This window comes from Sorex fumeus, unplaced genomic scaffold (genome assembly GCF_029834395.1).
Source record: "Sorex fumeus unplaced genomic scaffold, SorFum_2.1 ptg000021l, whole genome shotgun sequence".
NCBI lineage: Eukaryota > Metazoa > Chordata > Mammalia > Eulipotyphla > Soricidae > Sorex > Sorex fumeus.
Genome location: NW_026606078.1, coordinates 10,923,473 through 10,936,252, shown reverse-complemented (window position 1 = coordinate 10,936,252; position 12,780 = coordinate 10,923,473). Strand labels below are relative to the sequence as shown.

General features: G+C 44.8%; 1 protein-coding gene and 1 pseudogene across 1 annotated transcript in view; both read left to right on the top strand.

Annotated features, from left to right (window-relative positions):
* The window catches only part of LOC130022925 (immunoglobulin lambda-1 light chain-like), a 67,937-nt gene extending 59,690 nt beyond the window's left edge, over window positions 1-8,247 (top strand). The window contains exons 3-4 of the mRNA XM_056113621.1: window positions 2,915-2,956; window positions 7,798-8,247. Coding sequence (XP_055969596.1) covers window positions 2,915-2,956; window positions 7,798-8,120 — 365 coding nt within the window. The 3' untranslated portion in view covers window positions 8,121-8,247. The remainder of the gene's footprint in view (window positions 1-2,914; window positions 2,957-7,797) is intronic.
* Window positions 8,248-10,140: 1,893 nt separating this feature from the next.
* On the top strand, window positions 10,141-12,410 carry LOC130022819 (immunoglobulin lambda constant 1-like; annotated as a pseudogene).
* Window positions 12,411-12,780: the final 370 nt, after the last annotated feature.

Sequence of the window (12,780 nt, the reverse complement as noted above, 5' to 3'; positions counted from 1 at the left end):
CCATTTTTTAATTGAGATACTGTTATTTCTAACACTGCTAGTGATACTTTTATGCACATATCTTCCCAACACCATACCCACCAACAAAGTACCCACTTCCCTCCACTAATGTCCTATAGTCTCCACCCCTTACCCCCCAAGCTCAGGTCTATTAATCTCCAATTCTTCTCTGACCACTAGTTGCTCCCTTACAATATTCAATTCTTTTTTTTTTGTAACCCCTTGTGGTGCTCAGGAATTACTCCTAGCTCTGCATTCAAGAATGCTGGTTGGACTAGGGGGTTAATACGGTCTGCTGGGGATTGAACTGTAGTAGACCATGTGCAAGGCAAGCACTTTATCTGCTACTATTTCCTGGCCCCTCTTTTTTTTTTCAAATATCTCTGACCTCCTCTTTCTTTTTTAATGCCTATAATGTACACTTTGAGTTAGAAAATTTTAATTAATTAATTTTGTTCAGTTTGTAAGTGTTAATTTTTTATTGATTTCCTTTTTTTTTAAAAAATTTATTTTAGGGGCTTGTGCAATAGTACAGCAGGTAGGACATTTGCCTTGCACATGGCCAACTAGATTCAATCCCCAGCATCCCATATGGTGTCCTGAGCACCTTCAGAAGTAATTCCTGAGTGCGGAGCCAGGACTAACCCCTGAGCTGGGTATGACCCCACAATTTTTTGAATTATTTTATTCTTTTTTATTGAGTCACCATGAGATAACATTTTTTTAAATTGTAGTCACCATGATTTACAATACTGTTGATGACAGGGATTCATAAACATAACATTCCAACCCCACACCCACCACTAGTGTCTGCTTCCTTCCAGCATTTCCTTAGGGTTTTCCTTTCCCTGAAACCACTTCTGCCACTGAGTCATCCCCTGCCCATCCCGGTCTCTTTTTCTCTTTCCCCATCTTAGTTCTCAGGTTCTGCTGCTTTTGACAGTTATTCCTTTATCATGTGTCTTTATATCCCAAGTACAAGAGAGCTCATTCTGTACCTGTCCAACTCCTTCTGGCTGACTTTGCTCAGAATGATACCCTTCAGTTCCATCCATGTAGTGACAAATTGCATAACTTCATCTTTCTTTTTTACAGACAAGTAATATTTCATTGTGTATAGATACCATCACTGAATTCTTAATTTATCTGAGAGGTTATAGAGCTGGTTGATACTGGTAACACCCTCGATGTTATTATCTTCCCTCATTGAACTTGGCAGACTTCTACGTAGCTTCCCCATTGTGTCTGTTGTATCCTGATAGTGAATCTCATCCCTCTGAGATTTCTCTGAGGGATTAGGCTGATTGTTGTTCTTTTCCTTTCCTACAGGTCTTCCTCCAGTGACTCTTTTCTGTTTCTGGTTTGTGATTTTTGAAGCCTTGGGTGGATTATAGGGCTATTTTCCATGCAACCTTGACCCTACATCTCGTATGCTTAAGTGTTAAGACTCTATGGTTTCTTACCACTGCTACTACTTTTTGAGAGGAATGTTGTGTGTGATAGCTGACTGGAGCTGGAAATCAGTTATAAGTAGCATGTTATTGGCAGTAATCAGAGTGACCCCAGCGTCTGTTGTTCACTGTAGTTGGTATAAGTGCATGATGTGTGATGAATACACAGTATGCAATTCAGGGTACAAACAGCAGTGAGCAGAGTTATGGGCAGAGGGTATGGATGTGAACCTGGAAAATGTAGCAAGCAGATGTGCCTGCAGAGATGGAAGAAATGAAAGAGTCTGGTATTTCAGTTCTGTCTTATCTTTCTGGAGAAGGTTGCAATATTTCTGGAAAGGAGGGCAGGTGTCCTTACTCTTCAACCATCTGGCAATTTGTCTCATATCTAGTAAAAAAATAAATAAATAAGGAATATAGTCTCTCCTTTGTTTAACATGCCTAGAATGATAAGTTGGTTTCAACCATCTCCTCATCTGAACAGTTGATGTTTCATAGCATGCTGACTTTGGGATGTGAATACTTCAGCCTGCTTCTATATTCTGTGATTATCCTCTAGGGATGGTGGCATTCTGGTTTCAATTGGGAGCTTCCTATGGTGGCTCCTAGATGCCCTAATATGACCCCATGTATCTCTAGGATTCTTTCTTTCTGGTTGACAACATGTTCTCATTCACCTGTGATGTCCTTGCCCCACACTGGAATTGGTCACTGACCTGGGTTCTCTTTCTTAAGAAGTTAAATTTAAGATCATAGTCAGAATGCAGTTCATGGCTTCCTTTTGAACGAGACAAAATAATAATTATACACCTGACCCTCCCCAAAAGGAGACCAGATTTTGTGGGTGGCAAAGTTCTTTTAAGATAACCCTAGAAAAGACCTAATATTTCATATGGCACCTTACAGACTCATACCCAACAGTACAGTATATCCATAGGAAGAAAAATCTGAGTCACTCTAGGTGATGGTTGTGGGAATATCAAGGTTCTAGTGGTAAAAAAAAAGGTTCTAGAGGTTCCTGAACACAGACCAAACTGCCATTTCCTGGAAAGTAGCAGAGATAAGAGAGCTTCCCTTCTCAGTTCATGGTTTCACAAAGGAATTAGGCTGATTGAACATCAATAGATGAGATGTCCTATCCATTTCTCTTTAACTCCACTGACAGTGACAAAAATTTCCTCTAGTTCCTCTAGTTCCTCCAGCTCCTCTAGTTCCAAGGAGACAATATAGGAATAACCAATCATATACTAACTTCCTCTGGGAGAATTGCTTTCAAGAATCCTGTTGCTGGAACTTGGGGCCCTCTGTCATGTTATCTGTTGGGGAGTAGGAGAAAAGTGGTCCCCGTCTGAGCAGACATCAACCTGTGGCCTGATTTCTTCCATCACAGCTGGATTGTGGTTGAGCTCTAGTGGGTGGGGCAGGGCATCCCACAAAGAGGTTTTTGCTACAGCCTGTGTCAGTGTGTATCGTGTTCGGCGCTGGAACCAAGCTGACTGTCCTAGGTAAGTCTCTCCTCCCCTACTCTCTCTGATGTTTGTGTGATTTTCCACTGCTTCCAATTCTTTTTGTGTCTTCTCAAAGCCTTTTGTGAATCCCAATCCCCAGACTTGGGGGACTTGCAGGGGAGTGTTCACCTGCCTATCTCTCACCCTTACTTCAGTGGATAATCTTTATTCCTTTACCTCTGAGGTCAGAGGCAGATGTTGGAGCTGATGTTTTATAGAGAAACACCTTTTTTCCAGGATCTAGGGGCACCTTAGAATTGCTTTGTTTTAGTTTCCCCTATTTGGGTCCTAATGAATCTGCTTTATCCCTGAGCAGCATTTAGGGGCTCCTGACTCAAAGGGAAGAGGGAAGTAGGACAAATGAGAGAATGACCCTGAGGATATCTCAGAGGGATCTAGAATATAAAAAGATGATGCTTGGGAAACACTGACTATAGGCCTTTGAGACTAGGCACCAGGGAATAGTAACATTGTAGGAGATAAAGGATTCCCCAGTTATGTGGAGGGCTGCTGTGCAGAGTCCTGAGTTAGGCTACAATCAAGGGTCACCTGAGGATATCAGGACAGAATAGGGTGGAAGAATAGTGTAGATGCCAAAAAGCTGGGAGAAAGATCCTTAGTGTGAGGATAAGGTAAGTTCCTGAGTATCTTCAGGACACATATTCACTTGCCCATGAACATGTGCTTATAACAAAGACAGCAGAATCCATGGCAAGAAAGCTGTATTGATGTGACTTATTTGGTTGGAGGTGCCAAAATAAATTTTAGAATAAAAAGATCCGAGGAGAGGCAGATAGGCTCTATAATAGGTCAAAGTCTTATCGCATGGAAAGTTAGCAGATTTAGTTCTTTGGGTTTATTTTGTTGTTATTTGTTTGTTTTGCTTTGATTTTTAAAAAAAGAGCCAAAGTTCAAAGATATGGGAAAATACCCATAAGTAAGAAACATTGATTTTATAAGTGGAAAGCCCATTTGATTCCCTCTGGTGACAGTAAATCTGTCAGTCAGAGGAAGCAGGCACAGGAGGTTCATGGGGCATAAAAAGAGGTCAAGAGGTTGCCACAAAAAAGTGTTGACAAGAACTTAGACTCGGGTATCCAGGGAAGATTGGAAGATTTCTTTTGAGGAACATCCCAACACACACTCCCTGGCTTGGACCCTGCTAGTGAAATGGTCCTGATCAATCTTCAGAAGCCTATACCCATGACCACCACCGAGCACAGGAGTTCTCATGATAGATAACCCATCTCTGACCTTACTTCCTCCTACCTACCACTGCAGATCAGCCCAAGGTTGGACCCTCAGTCACTCTCTTCCCGCCCTCCTCTGAGGAGATTGCTGAGGCCAAAAAGGCCACACTGGTATGTTTGATGAGCGACTTCTACCCGGGTGTTGTGACGGTAACCTGGAAGGAAGATGGCAAACCCATCGAAAAGGGCATAGAGACCACCAAGCCAACAAAACAGAGTAACAACAAGTATGTGGCCAGCAGCTACCTGAGCTTGACGCCCGACAACTGGAAATCTCACAATGCGTACACCTGTGAGGTCAAGCATGAAGTCAACACTGTGGTGAAGTCAGTGAGCCCTTCAGAGTGTTCTTAGGCCTTTGAGAAAATCCACTCAAGGGCCTTCCTCACCCACAAACCCTATTTCCCATATTTCTACCTGAAACCCTGATATACCTTCCCTAGGTCAGCTCAGACCATGTGAGTTCCTCTCCCTGTAACTTTTGCTTCTCAATAAAGAGCTAATCATTTATTATGTGACATCTATGTGTATCCTTATATACAGCAGTGTCGTTGGGCTTTGCTAAAGGTTTGAAGAGAGTTCCGAACGGAGGTCCTATCTACGTCATCCAATTAATTCAATCTTTTAGACACCAGATAAATCCTGTTTGTCATTGGCAACTATGAACCAGAATCAGAATGTTTCCTGAAGGTCAGACAACTGGATTAGACCTTCTTGGAAAGGAGATGGGAAATGAGAGAGATAGGAAACTCAAGGAGTCAAGGAGAAATGAATTGTGTCCCATATATCATTAAATAGGACAGTTCACAAATTTTCACAATATAACTTGGATAGTAAAACACAGACAAGTCCAGTGGAGGAGATTCAATCTATTATAAAACATGTTGTCAATTTCCAAGTATCTTTGACTCTTACGAACAACTCAGGGACACAGGGACACTCTTTGAGACACTAAGGTTCCTATCATTACCACTGAAAACGTGGGGTGAAACTGAGGTAGATGAAAGCTGAGTATATGTTGTTACGGATGTAGTCAGAATCAACTTCACAGTGACCTAGCAGGAAGCTGATTTCAACATGACCTGGTAGGTAGTTGAGGCCTCACTTGAAGGATATTGAACCTGAAGTCAATCAACACTTAATTTTTCATAACATGCCAACAGTAGAGTGTGAATCTATTAGTTTTCAATATCTACTGTGGTTACCCTCCAAGGGATGATGGCAATGTGGTGGAAAATGATGGATGTGTTATTCCTCAGAGAACTTCTTTGGGTAGTTCCTGGTTGACCTAATATCACCCTGGCAACCTTAGGCTCCTGTTTTCCTCGAGTCAAACAGTTCTCCATTATTTGTGTATCTTCTTCCCCACTCTGGAATTGGCACAATGAGCTCTTTTCATGGAATATGTGATTAATGTCCCTTGTCAGGGGCTGCTGTGGTCTGACCTATCAACAAGGCACAACAACAATCATACACTTGACCATCTGCAGTCAGAGATTAGATGGTCCTCAGGGTAACCTGGAGAGTGAGAAGTGAAATCATGCCCCACTAACCAGGAATGCTGTAATTCAGAATTTTCCAAAGGAAGGTACAGCTCCTTTATTTTAATTTTCTTGCTTTTGGGAGGTCACACGGGGCCAAAAGCACAGTGGTTACTGCTGCTTCTGCTCTCAGGAATTACCCCTGGCAGTGCTCATGGGACCATATGGGATGCTGGGAATCAAACTCGGGCCAGCCGCGTGCAAGGCAAACGCCTATCTGCTCCAGCCCCCAGCCACGTTATTTTTCAATGTTGTGTTTAGTGGGAAGATTTCAAGGACCACTGGCCTTTAGTAAAATTCACCTCTCCCTGAGAAACTATGGGGGTGTGGGATGGAATAGAGGACATCCACTAACCGCTGGCTTCTAGAAAAGATCTAGTTTTATCTCCCTAGAGTGACACTGTGCCCCTTATTTGGACATTCACCATGCAGTGACAAAAATACACTGTATTAAGTTTATTTTGTCAAGGACAACTGTAGGAGGGAAATGTACTAGCAAGAGAAACGTAAGCCTCTTTAAGGTGCCTTGGGAGATAGAGCTTCAGGCAGGCACTCTAGCTGCAGACACTAGTCCTACATGTGCTAGGAAGGGAGGCTGGAGGGTGTGTGGTCCCACTGCTGCCTAACTTCCTCCACACAGCTGCAGGGGGGTGTTTATAATATAGAGTGGGGCAGGTCATCCCAGGGAAGGGTTTTTGTATGAGACTTTGTCACTGTGTTGGGTGTTCGGCGGAGGAACCAAGCTGACTGTCCTTGGTGAGTGACATCTGCTTCCCCAATTCCCTGATCTTCTCAAGGGTTTTGCTATATTTTCTGTTTTATTTCCTTTCCCCATCCTTTTGTGTGCCTCTCTCAATGTGCTCAATGTTGCAAACAGAATCTCAGGCTCTGATCCCTTCCCTGTCCTGCTCAGACTGTGCTGCTTGTCTCTCGCCACCACCTGTCCTTCTTTGGAGGGAGAGGAATAGACAGAGGAATAGACATCAAGAAGATGCCCCAATGTCAGGCTTGATTCCAACATTTTCTGCTGTTTTCTCCTATCTGTGCTTGTAGTGGAAAACTTGACCTCTCTGGAAATAAGGAGAATTGCCTAAATTGTCTTGGGAGAATAGAGGACAAAGAATATTAAGATTGTGACCAAAGGGAGGTTTTTTTGGGGCACAGAATATTCAGAACAAAGAATGGTGACATGGGTTAGAGGCACAAGGAAGTTGCCCAGGCTTATGAGATGTAGGTTATAGATCTTGGGGAATTCAAGGGTGGATGCACTCCCCTGATTCGTGGAAAAATCAGGAGAGCCGTGAGGTTATCGAGAAGACAGGAAACCCTGCAGGACAGAAGGAAGAGAGAAGGGTCGGTGCTGAAAGTCAGAAAGCTGGTGGAGGTCCATGAAATGACACACTGTAGGGTTCCTTGCACATAGAATGGCAGATACCATAGCACAAAATCTCTAGTGATACTTTGCAGAAGGGACGCCAAGTAGACTATACCCAAAGACAAGAAGGCTGGTGAGGTACTCAATTCAATTTATTCTTTTTTTGTTGTTGTTTTGTTTTTGCTTCTTGGTCACAATCAGCAATGAATGGGGTAACTCCTGGTTCATGCACTCAGGAATTGCTCCTGGCTGTACTCCGTACCATATGGGATGGTGGGAATCAAATCTGGGTTAGGTCGCATGCAAGGCAAAAGCACAACCCGTTGTACTATCACTCCAGCCCCAATTCATTCATTCTGAGGACAGAAATCTCACCCCTGAGAAGCACAGGCAAGTGAGTGATCTTCAGCCAGTTATGCAGGAAACAGGGCCCACAAGAGTTTCAGGAAAGACAATGGGAGCTGGTGAGGAGGAGAGTTTCCCAAGAAAGTTGAGAGCTGTTTGCAGAACACCTGGCCATCACCCTTCTAAGTATCCTTAGACTCAGAGTCTCCTCATAGCTCTTTGGTCAGGTCTGACTCCTTGGTGTGGATAGCGCAAACACAAACACGAGTATCTTGGGCTCAGTGGACTCTGAACCTCTCATCTTTTGTCTCACACCCGACTTTGCAGGTCAGCCCAAGTCTGGACCCTCAGTCACTCTCTTCCCACCCTCCTCGGAGGAGCTCACTGAAGCCAAAAAGGCCACACTGGTGTGTCTGATGAATGACTTCTACCCCGGTCATGTGACGGTGACTTGGAAGGGAGATGGCACCACCATCGACCAGGGCGTGGAAACCACCAAGCCTTCCAAACAGAGCAACAACAAGTATGCGGCCAGCAGCTACCTGAGCTTGACGCCCGACAAGTGGCAATCTTACCGTGCGATCAGCTGCCTGGTCACTCACGAAGTCAGCACCGTGGAGAAGACAGTGGCCCCTTCAGAGTGTTCTTAGGGTCGTTAGGTGCCACCAAGTGCATCATCCTCACCTCAACTCCCAAACACTTTCCCCACATCCCAAGTGTTCCCTGAGTCTGCTGTAAGTCTCAACTCCCTCTTTCATGTAACTACTATCCCTCAATAAAAATATAATCATTTATCATATGATGTGAATTCTTTGTTTTTGTTCATAGGTTGAATCATTAGGAACCCATAAAATTAAAATTCAGATTACTTATATTATCCTCCAACCACAACAATGAGTACTACATGCCACTGGTTCAAGTACCAAGAGGAGGAAATTATCAGGCAGAGCAGGGACCTGGGGTACAATCCTCTCTCCATGGCAAATTTGAGTGACATTGGGCAGGGTGGGGGTTTGGGTTTATGAGTAAATCAGAGAAAAAGAGTCAGGACCCTAGAAGAAAGGGTAGGTGGCCTAGAGCAACATTAGGTTTGGACAATATTTTGGATCCAGTAATTGGGCTTTCTATACATTAAGGTCAATTGTTGAGAAAGCGGCTTTAAGATCCCCTCCCCTATTGAGGGTCTCAATTATCCATCCCATAGTGGGGTCAGTCAAATAGTGTTGACATCCAGAACTCTAAGCTCCCTCCCATCTTAGACTGAGACTTGGGGAAAGGCTGGTTGGAATAAGTCTCAAAGGGGACTGTTTCACATCATCTGTGTTCCCTTACAGCTCCAGTCATTTTAGGCCTTGTCAATGGACTACCCTAGCTTCCCAGAAATCTGGTATAGGTAATTTCATGAGTGCAACTAGCTGGAAAAGTAAAGGAAAGGGTAAGAAGTGTCAGGATACCACTAGTATAGACCTAGTCTGAATGTTCCAGCCATCAAGTTGGACACCAGTTTAAAAGTACAACTGGAGAGGGGCCACAGTGAGCCAGTGATCCAGAAACCATTCTCTAGAATCCTGGTTTGAATGATCTAGATCAATCTTAGACTTTTGACTCTCCGTCCTGGTATATGGCTGGAGCAATAGTACAGTGGTAGGGCATTTGCCTTGCACATGGCCCACCCATATTCATTACTTCTCTCCCTCTCAGAGAGCCTGGCAAGCTACCAAGAATATCTGGGCAGCACAGCAGAGCGTGGCAAGCTCCCTGTGGTGTATTGGATATGCCAAAAACAGTAACAACATATCTCACAATGGAGACAATACTGTTGCCCACTCGAACAAATCAATGAACAATGGGAGGACAGTGCTCCGTGGTACAATTACTAGTTTCCAAGCTCTGTTCAATAACACTCTAAACTAAGTCTTTCATACCATCTTATTCTGGTTATATCACCGGTTCCCTCACAATTCTGCCCAGAACTGACTCCAAAATTCAACATTCTCACTTTTGAGATCCCAACCCCCTATTAGGTTACCTTGAACTTAACCATGACCAGACACATGAAAACAGAAACCCAGCCTTTCTTACTTCTCAGTCTCACCTCAAGTTCCCAGGACTAGTAACAGGAATCTTGGTGCTTAAAGAGTCTTGCAGGAGTCCTTAATTGGTTCAGGAGAGTCAACATGTTTAGGAATATTGGGATTTGTGGCATTAACTTGTTCTGTAGGCCTTGGCAGTGTCTTAACCTGCACAAGGACATTTGATATATGACCTTGTATGCTTCAGAAGCTTTTCCATACTTCCCTGAAGATGTCATAACTATGGGCCACTAAACCTATATTGCTGTCACAGCTGGGCCCCTTGATGGAACATACTCCAACTCCATTCTCAAAACTTAAGCCTTGCTTAAGGGTCTTCTTTCTTGTGCTCTCTGCCTCTACCTGACCCTTTCAGAGTCACACCAGGCACCTGAATCCATGCACATGCATCCTTGCCCTTCAGATTCCCCCCTGGGAGAATTCTCCCACATTGGCCATATCAGGACCCTGGGCAACAGAACAACTCTGTTCTCTGATCCATTTCTGACTTATATGTTACAGATAACAACACAGGCTTGAGATTCCTAGTACCCAATTTGATTGCCCAAAAGGCAACGTCAAGAATGAATTTCTAGAAATGTGCCAAGGATATAGCTGTGCACGGAAGTGGCCTCCAAGGTCTGTCTTCCATAAGAATCTGGAAGTTTGAATGGTATAGGTAATTCCATGACTGCAGTGTTCAAACAACGACATGAATTTTTGCTAATAGGTACCGTCACCCATACCACTTCTTTCATTCTCATCCATAGGAACGCACATGCACACTAACAAAAGCCCATCATCTGCTGCAACCATGGCCATCATGACATTTTCACAAGAATTGGCCTAGCATGGTGAACCTACACAAGGATCTCAACTCTGCAGAGGGCACAGGCTCTGTCATGTGTGTGCAGTGAACAGAACTTCTCCTTTCCATATCACATTCCCAAGACAAGGTGAACCAGGGTCCAGCTGCTTCCAGGAAAGACATTACCTGAACATGATATGATGTAAGACATCCTTGCCTGCCATCACTGGGTGGCATGAGCCTTACCATACAAAAGATGAAATTTCAGCTGGGGAGGTGGGTACTTCTCTAAACCTCCCATCAGCCAGACTAGCCCCTAAGAGTAGAAGCTGGACTTAGGGCTCCCATGCAGCTGCAGGTGGGGCAGGGAGGGGTGTCACGGGGTAGGGGAGGTGCTGAGTGAAAAGAGAGTTTGTGTTTAAGAATGTATCACTGTGTTAAGTGTTTGGCTCCGGGACCCAACTGAGTCCATGTCTTTCCTCTCCTTTGGCATCACACTGAAATTTGTGTTTGTTTTTCTGTCATTACAGCCCTTCCGGGATCTGCCTGGGGTTACAACCTTTATCTATTGTATCTTCCCTTTCAGCCCTTCTGTAGAGTCCCGTGTAGTCCCCCACCCTTCCGCCCTCACTTATAAAAGGATTAGTGATATTTTCCCACTCTTGTTTTTTCACGCTGTCGTGCAAATCTCTGTTCCGAAAACGTTCTTCTTTGGACTCCTGGGTCTGGGGGCTTTTAGGAGGGCAGTTGGACCATGGGATGGGGATGTAGTATGGAAAGGCTCAGCCTCTCGTGTTATGTCTCTTATGAGTTCTGAGAGGCCAGAGGGGAACTCTGAAGTGAGTCCTGGATCTGGGGAATTGAGGAAGGAGAAAACAGGGCACGGTATGGAGGAAAGGCTTCCCATGAGAAAGGAAAGCTCTCCCTGTCTCATGGGAATGGAGAGGCATCTCTAGGAAACTCTAGGAGAAAGGGAATACATCAGAACCCCAGGAACCCCACTGTATCACCATGGGAGGAAAGATACCTGTAAGATGTGCGCATTCGACTCCTAGGGACAGGGGACAGTCAGATTCCATCACTCCTCCAGTTCCCCTTAACAGAGAGACATTCCCCTGAATAACTCCATGGGGAAGCAAGAGCTCTCAGAAAGATTTCTGAGAGCTCAGGTATAAGCATTCTCACCATAAAGAGGAACTGCAGATTCCCTTGACAATTATCCATGGTGATGTGCCTTTTCCTCTTTGTTCACTGCTGGGGTGAGTCAGAAGCTGCAGAAAGGTATCAGAGGAGTGTGGGCAAGAAGCTCTGTCTGTCATGAAAATATAGGGTGAAAGCTGCACACCTGAAGATGACTTGAGGGGAGAGAATGAGAAGAGGGCATTTCAGGGAACATCTCAGATAGTCAGATGTGCTGAGGGAAGATGAGCCCTCAAGACTGATGCCAGCTGGACCAGATCAGCTGACAGGATCTGGATCAGGGCATAGAGGGTGAAGAGTCAAGTGAGCCTAATGTGAACAGGTCAAATAGAGGACAAAACTGCCAGATTAGGGCACTGAGAGTCTCAACAGAGGAGAGCAATCCCAGTCATCACTGCCTGTCCTCAGGGGTCAAGCACCACCCAGTATCTGGATCTAGGCAGCTGTTCGCCCATGACTGAGGCCAGGAGCTCCCTCTATGGACTCTCAACCACCAAACCCATGTTTTACCTTCACCCACCCTTTTCCTCTTGACAGGTCAGCCCACGTCTGGACCCTCAGTCACTCTCTTCCCACCCTCCTCGGAGGAGCTCACTGAAGCCAAAAAGGCCACACTGGTGTGTCTGATGAACGATTTCTACCCCCGTTCTGTGACGGTGACCTGGAAGGGAGATGGCAACCCCATCAAGGAGGGCGTGGAGACCACCAAGCCTTCCAAACAGAGCAACAACAAGTATGTAGCCAGCAGCTACCTGAGCTTGACGCCCAACAAGTGGCAATCTTACCGTGCGATCAGCTACGTGGTCACGCATGACGGCACCACTGTGGAGCAGACAGTGGCCCATTCAGAGTGTTCTTAGGGCCTTTAGGTGCCACCAAGTGCATCATCTTCACCTCAACTCCCACACTCTTTCCCCAGATCGCTTGTGTTCCCTGAGTCTGCTAAAAGTCTGAACTCCCTCGTTCATGTACTTATTTTCCCTCAATAAAAATATAATCATTTATCATATGTTATGGATTCTTGTCTGTTTTGTTCCTAGGCTGAATAATTAGGGACTGATACAATTAAAATTCAGATCATTTATATTATCTTCTGACCACAATGGCGAAAACTCCATGCCATTGTGTCAAGTACCAAGAGGAGGAAATTATCAGACAAGAGCAGGCACCTGGGGTAGTATCCTCTCTCCATGGCAAGTGTGAGTGACATGGGGTAGGGTGGAATTCTGG